This window comes from Anabrus simplex, chromosome 3 (assembly GCF_040414725.1).
Source record: "Anabrus simplex isolate iqAnaSimp1 chromosome 3, ASM4041472v1, whole genome shotgun sequence".
Lineage (NCBI taxonomy): Eukaryota > Metazoa > Arthropoda > Insecta > Orthoptera > Tettigoniidae > Anabrus > Anabrus simplex.
In genome coordinates, this window is record NC_090267.1 from 372212771 (window position 1) to 372234873 (window position 22103).

Below are 22103 nucleotides of genomic sequence, written 5' to 3' on the forward strand. Positions count from 1 at the left end.
GTAATATCTATTTAATAGTACAAAATTGTGATTCCTCTCAGCCGGCTGAGTGGGTCAGACAGTAGAGCGCTGATCTTCTCAGCCCAAGTTGGCGGTTTCCGGCTTCTTGGCGTCTCCGAAAGCTTCAAGCCGTAGTTAGTATGATTGAAAACCAATAAAACTATCGCTGTAATTTCTCTTCCTGCTGGAGGATATTTTGAGTAGGATACTAATCTTAAGAATAAATTACGTTAAAATGGAAGAAGTACAAATTGACTAAAGACGCACATATTTTCATTTTCAGCCTCTTTATGCATTGTTTTGAAAAAAATATATAATTGAATATATAAATTTTAAATACATTGCAAATCTTCGTCAAATAGGATTTGATGGTAGATTGTTATGGAATTTAGCAACTTACTTTTGTACTTAGGATATTGAAATGAATGTAGCACATGTGAGTCCATTTAGTTTCAACTTCTATACCGGGGAATTTCACCATTTTACTCTTGGAAATTCCTATATTCTTTCTACACATTTACACAACATTGAAAATACAATAGCCGGGCTGAGTGGCTCAGACGGTTAAGGCGCTGGCCTTCTGGCCCCAACTTGGCAGGTTCGATCCTGGCTCAGTCCGGTGGTATTTGAAGGTGCTCAAATACGTCAGCCTCGTGTCGGTAGATTTACTGACACGTAAAAGAACTCCTGTGGGACTAAATTCCGGCACCTCGGCGTCTCCGAAAACCGTAAAAGAGTAGTTAGTGGGACGTAAAACAAATAACATTATTATTATTAAAATACAATACGTTGTCCGCCAGAAGTATTTCTTATTATACTTTCGCGAAGTCTGTTAGGACTTATAGTTTTGGACATTATGTTGTAATAATCCCTAAGAGGGATTTATTGCAATATTGACGAAAATAGGTATATAATCCAGGTATATCTGCTTTTCTTCCTTGCTAGTCAGATAACCGGAGTGGGGGAAGAAAGTCGCTGAAAGAAAGCATGCAATATGATGACTCTAAGAGTATTGTGATCTCTAGGAAGTACCGGTTAGATCTTCAAGGTTGCGGCCCACGACCTTGGGAGATGGGTGTGGACAGACAAAACTCGTGGTCCAGTGCTATATAAATGATCAAATGGTGGAGGAAGTCACCTCATTCCTGACGCAGGACTTCAGAACATACAGAGCATCATGAAGGTGTTGGTAAGTGTTTAGCAAACAAGTGTAGGAGAAATGGTTCATGTGTTTAGAGGTGAAAATGAAATCGAGTTAATAAAGCAGACATATTACAAATGCCAGATTGCATTGATCAAAACTTACTTCGTTATTTAAAGATTACGTATTTGACAGTTCTCATGAAGGAGGAAATAGTGATTTCTTTGTTAACCAGCCATTCGAATGAGAATGGAATTGTTAACTGATTCGTTTCTGACATTTATTTCTTTAAGCCCTTCTGGAAGAGAAATTTAACGCTGATATATTTGGTTTCCTTTCACCGAGGTATTGAGATCATGACTGACCCTAATATAAACATTGTTAGAAGTTCTATTTACAATATTCGAAGTTTAGTAATTCATCAATTCATAATTTTATATGAGTCAAATTTTCCACAATGTTACATTTTCAGAAACGAAGTACCCCAGAGTCTTATTTCATACAATGAAAGACAGTATTTCTTTTGTATAAACAGCTCATTCAGCCTTCTTTCGTATCGATACTCTATAGATCAGTTTCGTTTATGAGTTCTACTTCACCGTCCCAACTGAAAAATGAACAAACAATTCTTCATTTTTTCAGTAGACTATAGGTAAATACCAATCCAGAGATTAATTTCCATCGTATTATGTTCTCATTAAGAAATTTGCTACGTTCCTGAGAATCTATATCCTGCTAGAGAACCGAATTCAAACATCTTTTTCTTCCAACAATCTGCACTGATTTTATTCACTAGCTATACGCATGGACCTTTTAATCTTTCATTTTTAGTAATTCCCTGAATATCTTTCCTATCATAAATACGTTCTCTTTTTTGCTGTACTGTACTTCCCCTTACCGGGTAAGTTGACCGTGCGGTTAGGGGCGCGCGGCTGTGAGCTTGCATCCGGGAGATAGTGGGTTCGAATCCCACTGTCGGCAGCCCTGAAGGTGGTTTTCCGTGTTTTCCCACTTTCACACCAGGCAAAAACAGCTGTGAAATTTTCTTGGCTGTAGCTCACCTCCAACACTTTAGGTCGCAGTATCGAATGCCAGAAAATTTATTGTTACGTTACGTTAAATAATCCCTTTCCAGGATTAAATTTCTCCACTCCAGGATTTTTTAAAACCGAAGATAGTTGTTACTGAAATGAAGCCGAAAATTTAAAATTAAATTTTTCACATGCTATCAAAGTTTGTCAAATTTAAATCTTTAAAGCTTAATTTAATAAATACTTATCATGGCTCGGTACCATTGTCTATGCAGAAAGTATGTGAAACCAAGTGTGAAGCCGAATATCTGGAGGATCACGTGGTCTATTTTCACGAATGAAACTCCAAAATTAAGCTATATTTTGTTTAATATTAATCGAGTAGTCCGCCTCTGTGGTGTAGTGGTTAGTGTGATTAGCTGCCACCCCCGGAGGCCCGGGTTCGATTCCCAGCTCTGCCACGAAATTTGAAAAGTGGTACTAGGGCTGGAACGGGGTCCACTCAGCCTCGGGAGGTCAACTGAATAGAGGTGGGTTCGATTCCCACCTCAGCCATCCTGGAAGTGGTTTTCCGTGGTTTCCCACTTCTCCTCCAGGCAAATGCCGGGATGGTACCTAACTTAAGACCACGGCCGCTTCCTTCCCTCTTCCGTGTCTACCCCTTCCAATCTTCCCATCCCCCTGCAAGGCCTCTGTTCAACATAGCAGGTGAAGCCGCCTGGGAGAGGTTCTGGTCATCCTCCCCAGTTGTATCCCCCGACCCAGAGTCTGAAGCTCCAGCACACTGCCCTTGTGGCGATAGAGGTGGGATCCCTCGCTGAGTCCGAGGGAAAAACCTATCCTGGAGGGTAAGCAGATTAAGGAAGAAAAAAGAAAGAAAGAAATTAATCAAGTGAAATGTGGATTCTTTTAGACTATCAAAGTCACGTTTTGGGTCCGAGAACGGAAAAATAGCGTATTTTTTTATCTTTTAAGAGCAAATGTTGGGAGACAGTTATACAGTTGGTTTGAGAAGTGTTGATACTATATTCCTGTAATATTAAGAAATGTTGTATTAAATTATTAAGACCGAGATCGATAGCTCCAGTCGCTTAAGTACGGCCAGTATCCAGTATTCGGGAGATAGTGGGCTCGAGCCCCACAGTCCTGTTCCGTGGATTCCCATTTTCAAACCGGCTGTACCTTAATTAAGGCCACGGCCGCTTCCTTCCCACTTCTAACCCTTTCCTATCCCATCGTCGCCATAAGACCTATCTGTGTCGGTGCGACTAAATTCATTAACAGGGTATTACCTAGCATCGCATAATTGTCAGAAGTGTTTGCAATAGTTGAGAAGTGCAAGAAATTTCGTATGAAAATTGCTCATAAATAGTATATATTATAGACTGCTATGTCTTTCAGCGTTGTATCTGTAACTGCCTGTGAATTAACTAAGCGTTTCTACAATCCTCTATTTTCAATTAACTCTGTGGCCACGTTTAGTTCAACACTTCTCCTCTGTAAATCATTAAAAAGTGAATCTATTCATCGCCGTCTCGATCTCCCTCTGCTTCTCTTAACCTCCAGAATTAACTGCTTACGAAATTATTATTTCAGAAATATTAGGTTCTAATCTTAGATAACTATAAAATTTCAGGTTGTACTGAGCTGCGCTGTGGTCTGCGCTTTGGCTAAACCCGGCTACCTGACCGCCCCGGCCTTTGCTTACTCCGGTCTGGCTGCGCCTGTCGCCGTAGCTCACGCTGTATCACCTGTAGCGTCTGTAGCTGTATCTCCTGCTGTAGCTGTTGGAGTCCGCACACAGTACCACGCCCAAGACGAGCTGGGACAGGCCAGCTATGGTCATACCGAGCCTTTCCAGGTTCATAACGCTGTCCAGGTGAGTGACCTCTGTACATATCGAATTCCTTTCCTTGCATCTTAGGTAAATAGCAATGCTCTTTAAAACAATCCAATAGTTATATATTAATCAGAGATATTAAAAAAGCTACTGAGGTCTCGGCATCGCGGTCTTCTATTCTTCGGGCCCTGGGTTTGATTCACGGCCGATTCGGAGATTTATTTTGCCGTGTCTGATTAGTTCTTCTGACTCGGGGACTGTTTGTGTTTTTCTCTATATACATCTCTTTACAAACATACATACATCACACTACACTACCGACATAAGAACATGCAATACTGAGTACAACGCTCCACATACAGTTGGCGTCAGGAAGGGCATCCGGACGTAAAACAGGGTCAATTCTACACGCTCGACACTAATAGTACCAACGACCCCAACAGGATGTGGGGGAAGTGGTGGAAGAAGAAAAGAGGAAGAAAGAAGCAGCTGAGACGTTTTATTATGAATCACTCATTGAAATCTCCTCAGATAGCAACGAAAAAATATCCATGTTTGAACTAAATATCCAGTTTAAATACGCTATATTTTTATATTTAAGAAACGAAGTACGATCTAGAAGAGAAAGCAGAGATCCACAATGAAATCACTCCTTGAGAATCACACAATCGCTGATTTCTGTAGCGCAGTCGAAGAGTCGTTGTTCTGCTCTCAAGATAGCATTCGATGGCATTTGAAGGTGATAAAAAGAGAAAAATCGATGTTTTCGGACTCCGATACGTTAGGGGATTCCTGTAGTACAAGCACCCAACACGATATTTCGCAAAAGTCTTTAGCAATAAAATGAACTTAAATACATAATTAGTACTATAATTGACAACTATATAAACTACGGAGTATTGTTAAGTATGCACTTTAGTAGTCAAGTTGTCCGGCTCCATGGCTAAATGGTTAGCGTGCTTGCCTTTACTCACTAGGGTCCCGGGTTCAATTCCCGGTAGTGTCGGGAATTGTAACCATCATTGGTAAATTTCGCTGTCACAGGGGCTAGGTATATGTGTCGTTTTCATCTTCATATCATCCTCATCACGACACGCAGGTCGCCTACAGGTGTCAAATCAAAAGACCTGCACCTGGCGAGCCGAACATGTCCTCGGACACTCCCGGCACTAAATGCCGTACGCCATTATTTCATTTCAGCAACTTAGGCAAGTTAAAATTATTTCATGATTCCCAATGTTGAATGTTTTACTCTACGTGTTTCTATAATGGAGCTTTCAAAGCTCGTCACTTGTAATACTCTACAAAGACTGTAGGTGACTTCCCAAACTCACTCCACACAGATAACAGTAAGTTACATCTGAAAGAGACTTCCAGCTTATTATGTGGTGTCGAGTACATGTGTTACATGCCGAAGAGATGTTAAGTACAGAACAAAAAATGCCAACCGCAAACCGGTGGAAACCTAACCCACAATCATCCGATTTCACGTCGGATGCTCTACCGACTGACCTACAGTGGCCTCGGTCAAATTTGTTTCTGTTGCCAGGGATCTGAGCTACAGCTCCATAAATTAAAAAAAAAAGTTCAAGTACAGTGCTCTCGTAAAAGTTTAAAATATTGACAATGAGACTTTCCTTCTTGGAAATGACAGTCTATGTCAAAGTAATTACAATAAATCATCCACAATAGATTTTTATCAAAGTGTTTCCATACTCTAAAATCGGGCATAGTGCTAAAACTGATTAGCTTGGAACCCAACAGTTAGTTCAGATTTGCATGATATTTAATCCTTATTCCAGTGTATTTCTTCATTGCTAATCCCAAGATCAGCATTCGCTACAATATACCGGGCTTTAGGAGGTAAGACGACTAATCGAGTTGACCGCGCTATTAGGGTCGTGTAGCTGTGAGCTTATTCGGGAGATGGCGGGTTCGAATCCCACCGTTAACAGCCCTGAAGATGGTTTAGCATGATTTCCCACTTTTACATCAGACAAATGCTGGGGATGTATCTTAATTAAGGCCACGGCCGCGACCTTTCATTCCTAACACTTTCCCATCCTTAACGCCGCCGAAAACTTTCCATGTGTTAGTGTGACGTTAAACTACTAGCAAAAATAAAAAAGAAGGGGGATAGGCTTATCTTCAAGCGTAAAAGCCAGTTGAATCTCTGTAAGTATGTATGAAAAGCCAATGTAATAATAATAATAATAATAATAATAATAATAATAATAATAATAATAATAATAATAATAATAATAATAATGTGTCTGTTAACTCATCAGTCCAGAGGCTGGTTGGAGCCTCAAATAGCACCACCAAAGGTTATGCGGTTACGGGGAAACGCCAACAACCAATGGCAGCGCTAAAATGAGGCGTACTAGGCAATATGAGGAGTGAGGTAGTTTGCCATTGCTTTCCTCACTGGGCCAGAAAGTGCTATCGAAGTACGGCTGATCCTATGAGCAATTTCATAACAATCGGACACACTAGTCGTGCTTTGAATGGCATGTCATTACTCACCACCAACCATACCCCAGCAGCTTTCATATTGTCACAGCCATTGATGAGACTGAGACTTCGGTGGAAGCTACATTTTGCTCCAACCTGTGCCAAGTGACAGATGCAAAAGTACTGCATCCATCGAGAAATGGCAACCAGCGGAAATAATAATAATAATAATAATAATAATAATAATAATAATAATAATAATAATAATAATAATAATAATAATAATAATAATGAAAACCTACAACCTGTCTTCCAGTCATTGACCGGGTCAGGAATGGGATGAATGAAGCAGATATAGGCTGTTAGTACGATGGGGTCGCCACTCCCAAAGTGATTTATTAATGAATGATAAATGCTATGAAATGAGAATGGAGAGTGTTGCTGGAATGAAAGATGACAGGGAAAACCGGAGTACCCGGAGAAAAACCTATCCCGCCTCCGCTTTGTCCAGCACAAATCTCACATGGAGTGACCGGGATTTGAACCACGGTATCCAGCGGTGAGAGGCCGACGCGCTGCCGTCTGAGCCACGGAGGCTCCCAATAATAATAATAATAATAATAATAATAATAATAATAATAATAATAATAATAATAATAAGATTATGTGACCTGCATGATGGAACCTCTTCTTGCGTCATCAATCTTAAGATTTTGCGCAGCTCTCCACTGCTCTCTGTCTGGGGCTAGTTTCTTCAGAGTTCTCAGGTACATTACACACATTATGCCTCTTATTAAAAGCTTTCTTAGCCCCGTTTATTCAGCTTAAAATCTCACTCTTTGGAATCAAAACGCAAAAATAATACCAATTTCAAATTTTCTCCGAACGTACATAAATCGAATGTGAATCATTAAATTATAGCTGCTTTCACGTGCATGTTGTACAGTATAACGAAAATACCAAGAGATCAAAATTAAATGGTTCTACCCCAGACGGCAAAGATTTGATCAGATTTCCTGGACCTTACCTGATCACATTCACCCGCAAAAAAAATACTGGAAATAGTATTATATTTCAGTCTCAGAGAATCACTTACAGTTAAGTCTTTACGGCATGAATTCAAGCTATCGGCCATCATCCAACCGCGTTAAATATACCTAAATGATAACCATAAACGCTAATGATTAATTATAACAAAAGTTTTTCTGTCTTCCGAGTCCACTCGTTGTGTTTACGGCAAACTTAATTAAAACAGCCATAGACGCCCAAGAGAGATTCAGTTTCCTTTGTCATCTAGTAGGCCTAGAGTAAAACGGAACGTCGAAATGGACGAGTATTAAAATACCTGAACTGATGCGATACGATTATTATTATTATTATTATTATTATTATTATTATTATTATTATTTGCACGTGACTTATGGCGTGAGGTGCTGAGCTCTGATAAACAACATCGTCTGAAACCGGGGTTAAATTATTTTTTTTATCCTTTCGGCGTTTGCTGGCGAGACCTACTGTTTACAGTACACTATGTTTTCTTGTATGGGTTACAACAGACTTGTTACTTTTATTGTCTTGTCTCAGTCTCATCCGTGGCGTTGGGGATATGAAAGTGAGTTGTTTTTTTTTGTTGGTTTTTTTTTTTTTTTTAAGTAATGTCATTCCTTATACAGCCAGTACGTTTTACGAAAAGTCGCTCGGAGGGTTTGTTTGCGAGCAGTTCAGTAGGCTTGGCAGACTGATATGTAATAGGAACCTCTCGCTCGATGTCTCTTCAAAGACAGATGATGGCGGAGCTATTGAGGATCCAACCAGCCGTCGGGATGAATATACAGTATACAGTGAAATGAAATGGCGTATGGCATTTAGTGTCGGGAGTGTCCGAGGACAAGTTCGGCTCGCCAGATGCAGGTCTTTTGATTTGATTCCCGTAGGCGACCTGCGTGTCGTGATGAGGATGAAATGATGATGAAGACGACACATACACCCAGCCCCGTGCCAGCGAAATAAACCAATCATGGTTAAAATTCCCTACCCTGTCGGGAATCGAACCCGGGACCCCTGTGACCAAAGGCCAGCAGGCTAACCATTTAGCCTTGGAACCGGACACAGCATACAGTATACTCAAGAAACATGATGTGAATAGCTTGCGCCACAGACGACATTGGAAATATTTTAATTTCTTGTATAAAATAATTAATAATGATTAAGAACTCTCCAATGAATAGAACTATGAGAATTTACAATATTAATCAATGAGTTGAAGGGTTTTTTCTTTTTTTTTTTTACAAATCGCTTGATGATGATGACGCTTGTTGTTTAAAGGGGCCTAACATCGAAGGTCATCGGCCCTACAAGTCCCTTAACGTCGCTCCGACACAGATAGGTCTTATGGAGACGATGGTATAGGAAAGGGCTAGGAGTGAGAAGGAACCGGCCCTGGCCTTAACTAAGGTACAGCCCCAGCATTTGCCTGGTGTGAAAATGGGAAATCACGGAAAACCATTTTCAGGGCTGCCGACAGTGGGGTTCGAACCCACTATCTTCCGAATACTGGGTACTAGGTGTACTTAAGCGATTGCAGCTATCGAGCTCGGTGAAGGCTTTTAAAAACTTGCTTTACGTCGCACCGACACAGATAGGTCTTATGGCGACGATGGGAGCGGAAGGGCTAAGGATGGGAAGGAAGCGGCCGTGGCCTTGATTAAGGTACATCCCCAGTATTTGCCTGGTGTGAAAATGGGAAAGCACGGAAAACCATCTTCAGGGCTACCGACAGTGGTGTTCGAACCCTCTATCTCCCGGATGAAAGCTCACACCTGCACGCTCCTAACCGCACAGCCAACTCGCCCAGTAGTTGAGGTTTTTAGTGTGACAGAAGCTATTGTACATTCACTTCTTCAATTAGCACTGCGCTTCTCTATATAATGTAATAGATATGAAGTAATTAAAAAATAATAACCATATTAATCGATTTAGGTATTGTAAATCTGAAATGAAATATCCTGCTCTAATATTTTTAGCTAGTATATTAAATCTGAATTAGTCTGAATTTGTATTGTGATGCAAAATTAGTTGCATTATGCTTCATGCTGCTTTTTGATCTGACTTGAGCGTCACTGGAAAGTAATTTCAGAAAAATTCTCTTTAACGTTTTATATATAAGTAGCAATTGCCGTGAACATAGTAAGTGGGACTCATGACCTATTACGTTCACAATAAATAAATAAATAAATAAATAAATAAATAAATAAATAAATAAATAAATAAATAAATTGTCTATGCCGACGACTCGATTTTATGATAGACTGTGCTGAAACACTGAAGTCTGAAATCTTGGGAACTGGAAAATAGGTGCAATGAGTATGATACGAAAATTAGCCTCTACAAGACTAAAGTGATGTCAATAGGGAAGAAACCTAAGGTCTTCCTGTTATTTTGCCCAATTTATTGGGGTCAACACTTGTGGATTTGGTCCAGGTTTACAGCCAGATGCCCTTCCTGATGAAAACTTGATGTTGAAGGATGTATTCACTATTGCGTGTTTTTATGATGGTTGGGAGAGAGAGAGAGAGAGAGAGAGAGAGAGAGCGAGAAGATAAGACGAATACAAACACTTAATCCTTGAACCAGAGGAACTAACCATACACAGTTAAAATTCCCACACCAGAGGGGATTCAAACCTGGATCCTTCCGAACCAAAGGCCTGTTCGCCGACCATTCAGTAAAGCAGGTTAATGAATATGCCAGTTAATATTCCGAAAACTCCACCTTTCAGCTTTGAACAAATAACGATGAACTTCCATCGTTTTGTCGACCATGCTATGTAAGTTTACGAAATAATTCCATATGGCAAGAAATCATGACTTACGAATTAGAGTTTCGTCTACCATTTTTGGTATACATTCAAAGCTAAATGTTATATTAAAATTGAGTCATCCTCCACCCACCAAATAAGATCATGTGGCTCTCGACCATAGGTCTTTCCAAGAGCTATGAAGGCCATATGCAGATCTCTTTTACAAATTCGGTATTTTTTTTATCAATTTCTTGAGATTGAAGATTGTATCTGTTGCGGACCTGCCAGGCATAATCCAACCAAAATCTGTCCGTTCTCTCAAGGTTAAAATAAAATGACGAAAAATATAGATATCTGGAGTAACTATCTAGAATAGACAACTCCATAAACATCTAAAAGGGCCGATGAGCTCGATGTTAGGCCCCCTTAAACAACAAGCAAGCAACAAACATCTAAAACATGATAATTAATTCCAACTTGAATTAAGCTCATACTTATTGTCATTAACACAAAAGTATATCCGACAAATGTCCACAAATTTAACATGCAATATTACCATATTTTAATGATATTATTTATATTATTGACTTGGACCAAAACCGGTAAATTTAGTACCATTAGAGTAACAATTATCATCATTATAACCAGTGAATGAGTTTCAAATGTGCCCTATCTGGTCGAGTGTAACTATATCTGAGTTCAGTATGTTATTTGTTCTACCAGGACGCTTTTGGTAACAAGATCGGAAGCTACAGCTACGTTGCCCCCGATGGCCAGTTGATCAAGACTCACTACGTGGCCGACGCCGCTGGAGTACGCGTCGCCAGTAATGCTCTGCCAGTTGGCCCCTCTGGCCCCGTGGGCCCCGTCCCAGTGGCCCCTGAAGATACTGCTGAGGTGGTCGCCGCTCGTGCCGCTCACCTTGCCGAAGTGGAGACCGTCAAGTCCCGTTCCAAGCGCGGAGTACTCTCCGTTGGCGTGCCCGCCAGCACTGCTCGTTTAGCTGTCGCCACCGCTCCCGTTGCCCCAGTCTCCGGCGTTCATACCGCTACCTCTCTCACCTACGCTGCCTCCCCCGTTCTCCATGCTGCTCCCATCACCACCATCACCTCAGTGGGCCATGCCGCTCCCGCTGCCACCGTAGCGGCTGCCGCACCCGTTGCCACCCACGTCGCATATGCCGCTCCCGTCACCACAGTTGCTGCTGCTCACCCAGTTGCCTACGCTGCTCACCCAGTTGCCTACGCTGCTCCCGTTACCACCGTTGCCGCTGCTGGTCCCGTACTGCGTGAAGCCACTCTCACCACTGTCGTCAACAACCCCGGCCATGCTGTCTCCTACAGGGTCGACTGAATAAGTCAATACTCGATTGATGATTCCTCGATGGCATTATTCTCTTGTATGTCTTGCGTGAAGTAGTGTGTGAAAGGTGTATGAATGGTGTGTGTAAATTATATTATTAAAGTATTATAGCATAATTTCTCAATGACCTGTGATTTATTAGTTTTCAATGTCCTTCCTTTAACCCTTGTATTTCTTCCATTAACTCTACCCGTATATATCTGGTGACACATTTGGTGTTTACCCGACAAAAGTAATTAAAACTCAGACATAGACGCCCAAGAGAGATAGGGTTTACTCGTCATGTAGTAGGCCTAAAGTAAAACGAAACGTCGAAATTGGCACGCAGGCAGTCTGAATAGTGTCAAACAAAATACCTACTTATATAGCATCAAACTTGCATTTTTGAGTGATATCGTCATTAACTAGATTTTTGTGTATGGTATTTAAAGGTGCTGAGATACGTCAGCCTCTTGTCGGTAAATTTACCAGCACGTAAAAGAACTCACGCAAGACTAAATTCTGGCACCTCGGCGTCTCCGAAAACCGTAAAAGTAGTTAGTGGGATGTAAAGCCAATAGCATTAATTTTTTATTTTCACGCTTGAACTTATTTAGCTGATGATTTTACTTTCTTCTCTTCCCAAAATCTCTTCATCCTCTCACTGAAATTCTTCTTACGTTCTTCTGTCCAGGTTTTATTAGTTCCATCTTGGCTCCGTGAAATAAATGTTATTAATCAGTGTTCTGAAAGCTGATCGATTCTTCACAGTTTCCTGGTTGATGTTGATTTTCTGAAGATCTGATACCATTTCATTTAGCCAGGTGTTTTGATTTTCAGTTCAGATTACTTTTTCTAGAACAAGATTGAAGAAGAGAGGTGACAGACCATCTCCTCGTCGAACCCCTGTGTTGACATCAAAAGGCTCAGATACTTCTCCTATGAATTTAACTTTGGAAGTATTGTCAGTTAATGTTTGTCTGATCAATTCTCTTGTTTTTCTGTCTACTTTAAATTCTTCGAGTACTTTGAAAAGTGTCTGTCGGTCTATGGAGTCATATGCTCGTCTAAAGTCTACGAATGTGATCACTGTTTGTCTAGTTTTGCACATTTGTAAGATAGTTTTGAGATGGAGTATTTGTTCTGTGCATGATCTGCCCTTTCTGAAACCTGCCTGGTATTCTCCAATGAGGTGATCTGTTTGTCTTTCAAGTCTTTCCAGTAGAACTTTGGATAAAATTTTGTACGTATCAGTTTGATCACCTTTTTTTGTGCAGTGGATGAATTAGTGCACATTTCCAGTCCTCGGGAATCTTTTCCGTGATCCATATATCGCTGAGAATAGCATGAGGTTTCGAGGCAAGACTTTTGCCACCAATGTTCCACATTTCGACAATTATACCGTCCTCACCTGGAGCTTCGATATTTTTCAGTTCACTCATAATTGTTTGATTTCTTCTAATATAGGTGTTTCTGAATCTGGCTTTGGTATGGGTTTTTCAAAGGTGAGTTGTTCTCCAGGAAATTCACAGTTTGAAAATTTGTGAAAATAGTTTGCTAACAGTTTGCAATTTTACTGATTATTTGTTTCTAGAGTTCCATCCGGACGTTTGAAAGAAAGGCTAGGTGCCTAGTAATTTGATATTTCTTCTCTGAAAGTTCTGAAGAAGTTTTGTGTGTTATTTTTTGTGAATTCCAGTTCAATTTCTGCGAGTCTTCTGTGATTATATTTGCCTTGGTAGGGAGGTTTGCGCGTCCCAGTGAAGCAGATAGCTGAGCCGTAGGTACAACCATAAGGGATGGGCATATGTCAAGAGACCAGATTAACGAATGGTTTATCTAAAGGGGAAGGGGGTAAAAGCATTTCGGAACTTGAAAGGGTGGCAATCTGGATGATTGTCTAATATGGCCTTGTAATAATACTTGACATGGCTTAGCTATATTGATATTGCTACACGGCTGAAAGCAACGAGAAACTACAGTCGTAACTAACTCCGAGGACGCGCAGCTCTCCCTGTATGAATTATGTACTGATCACGGCTTCCTCCCAGGTAAAATATTCCAAAGATAAAACATTTCCCCATTCGGATCTCCGGGAGGGAAGGGCAATCGCCAGGAAGATGGATACTGACATTCTGCGAGTCGGAGCGCGGGCTGTTAGAAATTTGAATCGTTATGGTAGGTTAGATAACCTGAAAAGGGAAATGGATAGACTAAAGTTAGATGTACTTGGTATAAGTGACGTATATTGGCAAGACGAGAATAATTTTTGGTCATGCGAGTACACAATTAGCAACACAAAATCAAACAGGGGTAATGCAGGAGTTGGTTTAATAAGAATAAGAAAATTGGGTAGCGGATAATATAGGCCTACTACGACCAGCGTAGTGAAAGGATTATTGTTGTAAAGATAGACACCAAACCAAAGGGCACAACAATAGTGCAGGACTATATGCCTACTAGAGTAGTTTAGCGGATGATGAAGAAATCGAAAGAATATTTGAAGAGAGAGAAGGTTTAATACAATATGTAAAAGATGACGAGAATCTAATTGTGATGAGAGTCTGGAATGCAGCGGTAGCCCAACGAAGAGAAGGTAATGCAGTACGAGAATTCGGATTGGACAAAGGAATGAAACAGGAAATCGGCTGGTTTAATTCTGCACAGATTATAATTTGGTACCCGCTAATACTTAGTTCTAACACCACAAACGACGGCTGTATACGTTGACAAGACCTGAAGACACTGAGAGGTATCAAACACCGTTAATTATGATTAGACAGAGATTCATAAACCAGGCGTTGGATTGCAAGACTTTCCCACGAATAGGCGTGGATTCTGAACACAGATCGTTGGTCATGAAATGCCACCTGAAGTTGAAGAACTTGAAGAAAGGGAGAAATACAATGAGATGAGATCTAGATAAGTTGAAAGAAAGTGTGAGGAATTGTTTCAAGGACTACATGAAAATGCTGAAGGAAATACAATGGAGGAAGAATGGACAGTCGTGAAGAATGAGGCCATTAGGGCTACTGAAGAAAGGTTAGGGAGAAAGGAAAGATCAACTCAGAATCAAAGGATAACTCAGGAGATACCAGACTTGATTGACGAATAACTATAGTACAAGAATGCAAAAAATTAGGAGGACAGAAAAGCATACAGAAGATTAAAGAATGAAGTAGATCGAAAGTGAAGGACAGCTTAGCAACAATAGCTGGAAAAAAGTGCAAGGATGTTGAAGGTTGTATGGTCCTAAGAAAGGTAAATGCGTCCTACAGGAAAATCAAGGAAACCTTTGGAGGAAGAAAAACTAGGTGTATGAGTATTAAGAGCTCAGATGGAAAACAACTTCTATGGAAAGAAGACAGCACAGAAAGATGGCAGGAACATATCGAATACTTGTATCAAGGTAAATATGTAATTGATATGGTTCTGGAACAAGATAAACCTGTTGAAGCAGATGAAATGGGAGATCCAATTATGAGGTCAGAATGGAACAGAACAGAACTTTGAGAGACATAAATAAGAACAAGGCACCTGAAATTGATGACACCCTCAGAATTACTGACTGCCTTAGGAGAAACCAGCATAGCGAGGTTGTTCTATATAAGATGTAATATGAATGATACCGGAGAAGTGCCATCCGACTTTAGACAGAATATTGTTATACCATTTCTCAAGAAAGCAGGTGGTGACAAGTGTGACTACTACCGCACCATCAGTTTAGTATCTCATGCCTGCAAAATTTAAACGTGTATTGTTTACAGAAGACGAAAGACAAGTTGAATCTGGGTTGGGACGAGATCAATTTGGCTTCAGAAGAAAGGTAGGAACACGTGAAGCGATCCTGACTTTACGTTTAAGACTTTACGAATTAAGAAGGACAAGTCCCCGTACACTGCGTTCGTAGATCTAGAAAAGGCATTCGATAATGTTGATTTGACCAAGCTATTTGAGATTCTGAAGGTGATCTGGATCGGATACCTAGAAGGAAGAATTATCTACAATCTGTATAAAAATCAGTGTGCAGTAATAAGAATCGATGGCTTTGAGAAAGAAATAGCAATCAAGATAGGAGTGAGTCAAGGCTGCAGTTCGCCCCCCCACCACCACCACTCCTCCTTTTCAATGTTTATATGTCCGACTCGTTGGCTGAATTGTCAGCGTACTGGCCTTTGGTTCAGAGGGGATTTTAACCTTCATCGGTTAATTACAATGGCTCGAGGGCTGGGTGTTTGTGCTGTCTACAACATCCCTGCAACTCATACACCACACATAACACTGTCCTCCACCACAATATCTCGCAGTTACCTGCGCATGGCAGATGCCACCCACCCTCATCGGAGGTTCTGCCTTACAAGGGCTGCACCCGATAGACATAGCCACACGAAATTATTATTAATGTTTATAAAGGAAATCAAAGAGAAATTTGGAAATCAGTAGCGTAGCCAGGATCGACAGACTGGGGAAATGGTGTGGTTATAGTTACAAAATGATAGAACATAATGAAGGTGCTTGTGAGTGTGAGGTGTGCGCATGCATGACACTGATACAAGTGAATTATGTTGATATTCAGGTTGCGTAAACTACAAAATCTTATATTAAAATACAGATCGAGAATAATGTGATCAAATGAACTTTCGAGGCTTCTTAGAAAATAGATGCAAGAGATCTGCCGGTGTTATAATTATGTCTCTGTGAATGTTCAAAAGAGCCAACACATTGAGTAGACTTTCATTTGTTTATTGTCAGTTTCCGTTTATTTTCTTTTTTTAAACATCCATGAGAGAGGGAGCAGAAATCCCCCCTTGGCTACGCCCCTGTTGGAAAGGAAATCACAGTTCAAGGAGAGGAAATCAAGACTCTGAGATTTTCCGATGATGTTGTTATTTTATGTGAGTCCGACCCATTGGCTGAATGGTCAGCGTTGAGACCTTCGGTTCAGAGGGTCCCGGGTTCGATCCCCGGCCGAGTCGGGGATTTTAATCGCCTCTGATTAATTCTCCTGGTTCGGGGACTGGGTGTTTGTGTGATTACAATAGTGATTACATCCCTTCATATAGGGTTGGCGTCAGGAAGGGCATCCGGCCGTAAAACCGGCCCACATCCACATGTACGACACAGTTCACATCCGCGTCACCACAGGTGTAGGAAAAGTGGTAGAAAAAGAAGAAAAGAAGAAGATTGTTATTTTTATGTCAGTCTGCAGAAGATCTAGAGAAACTGCTGAATGGAATGGACAGAGTCTTGGGGAAGGAATACAAGATGAAAGTAAGAGTAAAACAAAAATAATGGAGTTCAGTAGAACGAAGTCAGGTGATGTAGAAAATATTAGATTAGGAAATTAAGACTTAAAGGAAGTAGATGAATATTGTTACTTCGGTAGTAAAATAACTAACGATGGTAGAAGTAATATAATGCAGACTAGCACAAGCAGAAAGGCCTTTCTTAAGAAAATAAATTTGCTCATTTCGAATATTGATATAGGAATTAGAAAGATGTTTTTGAAGACTTTCATATGGGACGTGGCATTGTATGGAAATGAAACATGGACGACAAATAGCCCAGAACGAAAGAGAATAGAAGCTTTTAAATTGTGGTGCTACACAAGAATGCTGAAGGTGAGATGGGTATATCGATCACGAATGAAGAAATACTGAATCGAATTGGTGAGAGAAGATCGATTTGGCTAAATTTGACGAGAAGAAGAGATAGAATGATAGGACACATCTTAAGACACCCAGGACTTGCTCAGGAAGTGTAGGCGGTAAGAACGGTAGAAGAAGACCAATGAATGAATATGACAAGCAGATAAGAGCAGATGTAGGATGTAGCAGTTATGTAGAAAAATGTTAGCGCAAGATAGGCTGGCATGGAGAGCTGCATCAAACAAGCACATGGGATGATGACTTAAACAACAACAACAATGGTACATGAAGGGCACACTCAACCTCAGTATAGTTGTATGAAGTTATTACATAGGCACGGGATTAAATATTTCTCCTTCAGAATCCTGGGCCTATCTAGAGGCATGATCAATTGTAGGCGCACGCAGAACATGGACAGTGACCAGTGTGTGATATTTGGGCACCCCTGACAACTTTAATAAACTCCCCGCCTCCCTCCCAGCATCCTGGAAGAATTTTGTGTCAAATAATGGCAATATCAAATGTCCGACTTGTTGGCTGAATGCTCAGTGATGAGGCCTTCGGTTCAGAACGGCATGGCCTACCAAGCGACCACTGCTCAGTCCGAATGTGTGTAGATTACGAGGTGTCGTGTGGTGAGCATACCGAATCCTCTCGGCCGTTATTCTTGGCTTTCTAGACGGCAGCCGTTGCCTCTCCGTCAGATAGCTCTTCAACTGTAATCACGTAGCCTGAGTGGACCTCGAACCAGCCCTCAGATCCAGATAAAAATCCCTGACCTGGTCAGGAATCCAACCCGCGGCCTCCGGGTAAGAGGCAAGTACGTTAATCCTACACGGCGTGGCTGGCTTAACAAATAACTATCCGCACCAATAATATAACAGAACATTGATTTTATATAGCCTTAAAAATTTCGTTATTTTCTTGCTGATCATTTTTATTTCTGAATCCTGTAGTCGTCTTTTTCGTCTTTTAAATGCTCCGCTTGTATCATTCATACTACTTTACGCAGATACACTTCTAATTATAACAAATATTACATGAAATTCCACAGAAGAGGAATGAGAAATTTGTATTCCGAACACAAAAGTTTACTTCACAACCAGAATGGCCTACATACAGGCTCTCTCTTATAAAGCCAGACCGTCCAGCGGCGTTTCTACTCTCCGAGACCTAAGCAGCTGTACGGGAGGCGCGCGCGCGTTCTTGACCATGCAAAGATCGTGCACGTGTTCGATTCTTCTTTATTCAAATAGTTATTTCATTCCTGCCCGGTAAGGGGCAGGCGGGCCACCAGCTAAACATGTAGCTCTTTGGCCGGTGAGTGAGTACATAAAAGTAGACTTTTGGAACACATACATAGAAGTATATCTCGTACATACTGAAAACAAAACATAATAATCAAATACAGATTGAAACAGAGAAAATGTAAAACATACACAAGTATATAACAAGGAAATATTATGTCTTTCTTCCATGTCAGTCTATTGATTTCGGTTGGCACACAAAGTATAAACGCACAACACATCGTACTGAGAGAGAAATGTCTTCAGTTCATCTTGACGTACGATACTAAAAACACTATGGTGGAAGCAGAAAGAAATGGACGAACACTAGTGAAACAAGGAGGACGCGAAAAACACAGAATAATGGAAAATGAACACGGATAGAGATGACACTGGTAGTGTCGTAAAGCACTCAGACACAGATATTGGAGGCCGGTACCACTGCCGCGAGGAGCATCATAATATCCAGTAAAAGAAAAGTTAGAATAAAAAGGCAGTGGGATAGAGGGGGAAGTTACGTGATAGGGATGGGGAAAAGGTAAGAGATAGCAGGAGAGCGGTCATTATTAAGGATAGCGGTGGCAAGAGGAAAAAGGTTGAGGGCTTCTTTAATCGCAGAGTGAATGATGGCTAGGGCAGATTGTAAGTATTTGAGACGAAGATCATGGACATGAGTAAGGATGGTGGGGAAAGAATAAAGAGGTTGGAAGTCAGCAGAAGGGGTGTCAAAGGGGAGATGGTATGCAATACGCATAGCATGTCTGTCGATTTTAAGCAAGGTCACGTATTGTTGTCTGTCAGGTGTGAGCCAGGTCAATGCTGTATGTTACGACAGGGCGGATAAAAGATTTATAAACTGTGAGGATTTGGGAAGGACGGAGGCCCCACGTTTTACCAGTAAGAATACGGAGGGCTCGGAAGCGTTGAAGGGCACGTTTGTAGACTTGTGTTAAATGATGTTTTCAATGAAGGTTGTTCTGGAATTGAATACCAAGGTAGATTAGGGTATTAGTTTCTGTCAGTGGAGTATTATACAACGTTAAAAGAACTCGGTGACGGGGTCTAGTGAGACGGGATTTTTTCCGAAATACTATAAATTGGGTCTTGGTGGGATTAACAGCAATATGCCAGGCGTCGAACCACGTGTTCGACCTAGCATCAATAGTCAGTCTGAATCTCAGCTGTTAACACGGTGAGACAGTCACCATCGCAACACCATATTTTCGTATGTAAAAGTTATTTTAAGTACGAGTCGGCTGGACGGGTACGCGATGCATTTCTTCAGCAATTTCCTGGTGCATGCCACCTTCATGAGCACAGATTTACGTAATTGTAAATAAATTTGAAACTACTGGCTCAGTGCTCAATGAAAAACCATGCGCACACAGAAACAGTTTTAACAGAGGGAAAGCTAGATGGCATTGGTGGGAATCTTGAACGGTCACCGAATAAATCACTCACAAAATTAGCGCAAGTAAGGGTTTCGGTTTCTTCTGCACACGGAGCTACAAAGCTGTTACACATCAAACCGTACAGGTTTAGAAGGGCCCGTTGTTTAAAACCTGCTGATCCATGCACAAGACTGAGATACTGCGAGTGGTGTCTTGTTATCATTGAATGATTGTTTAATCCACCCACAGCTTGTGTTCTTATCGGATAAGGCCTGGTTTCATCTTAATGGTCATAACCAGGGCTAGGATTTTGATGACATGTCTTCTTTTAATTGATTCACAACAGAAATCCTGATCATAGTTCCCACTTTGTAGAAATGCTCATTTATTATGTCATTTTTTTTGTCATTTTCTGCCATTTTGTATTTTAGGTAATTTTCTTACACTATACGTCATTATTTGGTAATTTTATGGAATTCAATATACTATTTTATACTTTTTGAGTCATTTTCTAACATGTTTGAGGATTTTGAAGCATTTACGCGTGTCGTATTGGATGTCATCGCAACTTTAAGTGAGGGTGAATACGGAGACTTGAAATCTTCACAACGCTTTGTCTGTCTGGGGACTAAAGAAAGTTTGTTCACCACCTACTTCTTGGAAATGTTCACATTTCAGGAGTGACATCTCCAATTGGAAGTCTTTCTCGGGAACAGTCGAGATTTTCTTCTGATGACGCAGAGCAAAGTTCTCTGCAAAACGTAAAGAGTTTCACCTTGTTTTCTTGACATGGCATAAGTCCAGTACGTATTGTAATGTCTGTAACATAAAGATAGGTCATACTAACTCGATTAGTAAAGTGATTGCAAAATTTCATTTAAGATTTTTGTCATTTTTTAAAAAGTTTTCCGACCATTTTGCTGGATTTTTGCCGTCATTTTATAGATCAATAGCTGATGTACCCGTGTTTCGCTACGGAATTCGAGGAAAGACTGTCTTTATGGTTTTCCCAACTGAAGTCAACATAGGTCATTACAATGAAGTCAGTAGGAATGTCACGATTAAAAGCTTTTGCTATCATATGAAATATTCGATCAAATGAAAAACCGCACATTTTCTCACTTTTAACGAACAGTACTCCGCTGCCGATCTAACAGTCCAAAGTTCCAGAGCTAAAACGACCATGTCGCAGACAGCTGCAAACATTCCTCTGCTACACAGTTAGGGGACAGAACAACAAATTGAAATTCAACCCATCTAAGACTGTTGCTATGCTTAGTAACCAAGAAAAGGAAATTTTAGACACCGGTGGTTAAACTAAATGGCCAAGAATTAGATATTGTAGACAACATGACATATCTAGGAATAATTTTAGACAGCAAACTTTTATTTAGATCGCACTTTCAACATTTGGAAACCAAAGCAACAAAATTGTATAGGAGCCTGACAGTGGTAGCATGACCCACCTGGGGACTGTAACGACCACTCACCTAGTTACGGCTGCCGCTATCAAGAACTCCACACGTTTTGCCCTATTCGCCGCTATCAACACTCATGTACTTTCGCAGCTGCCTCGCTTCGCACCCGACCTGCTGCACAGCTCATCGCACTCTGATCTACCACAGGGTTACGTCACTCGCTGGGTCACTATCTGGTGTTTCTAGAACCCATGTGCGCTTCTTTCATGAACTTTCTGCGATGGTATAAATTCGTCCCCCAAACCCTCGGTTTTCGGTCCAGCGCTGATACCGAGTGTGGTTGGAGGGTCGTCCAAGCGGTTCCCAGTATTCTACTGGGAAACTCTGTTTATTTGCTACTGCAATGGGTGAGCAACAGAGTGCTTTACTTATTATTATAATTATTGTTTGCCTAATGGATTTTCGCAGACAGGGCCTTAAACTTACATTCGTTTCTATGGCCAGTTTTCAGTTTTACATGAGTGTTCCTTTACAACAAATTATGCCCTCCAATTAATCAATAGACTCAAGAGTTTTTGAATGATTGAACAGGAGGCATGGGCTCAACAATAGAGCTGAGAGCGGAGCGAGTAATACCGATGAGTAATCCGGTTGTAGCGGTAGAGCGCACCACCGATCCCCTCCGCTTACAACTGCAAGTACTCGCGGAGGACCAGAGCACAGTGTAGCACACGACACATGTTTAACAAGCGGA

General features: G+C 40.9%; 1 protein-coding gene across 1 annotated transcript; it reads left to right on the forward strand.

Annotated features, from left to right (window-relative positions):
* The first annotated feature begins 1155 nt into the window (after nucleotides 1-1155).
* On the forward strand, nucleotides 1156-11707 carry LOC136866394 (cuticle protein 16.5). Its single transcript, XM_067143312.2, has 3 exons — nucleotides 1156-1189; nucleotides 3809-4051; nucleotides 10989-11707. Exons 1-3 carry the CDS (start codon nucleotides 1178-1180, stop codon nucleotides 11616-11618), a joined length of 885 nt encoding a protein of 294 aa, XP_066999413.2. The 5' UTR covers nucleotides 1156-1177; the 3' UTR covers nucleotides 11619-11707.
* Nucleotides 11708-22103: the final 10396 nt, after the last annotated feature.

Excerpts from the sequence above, each read along its gene's own strand:
- LOC136866394 (XM_067143312.2), top strand. Across the intron at positions 4,052-10,988 it reads AGGTTCATAACGCTGTCCAG|GACGCTTTTGGTAACAAGAT; the intron begins GTGAGTGACCTC and ends TTGTTCTACCAG.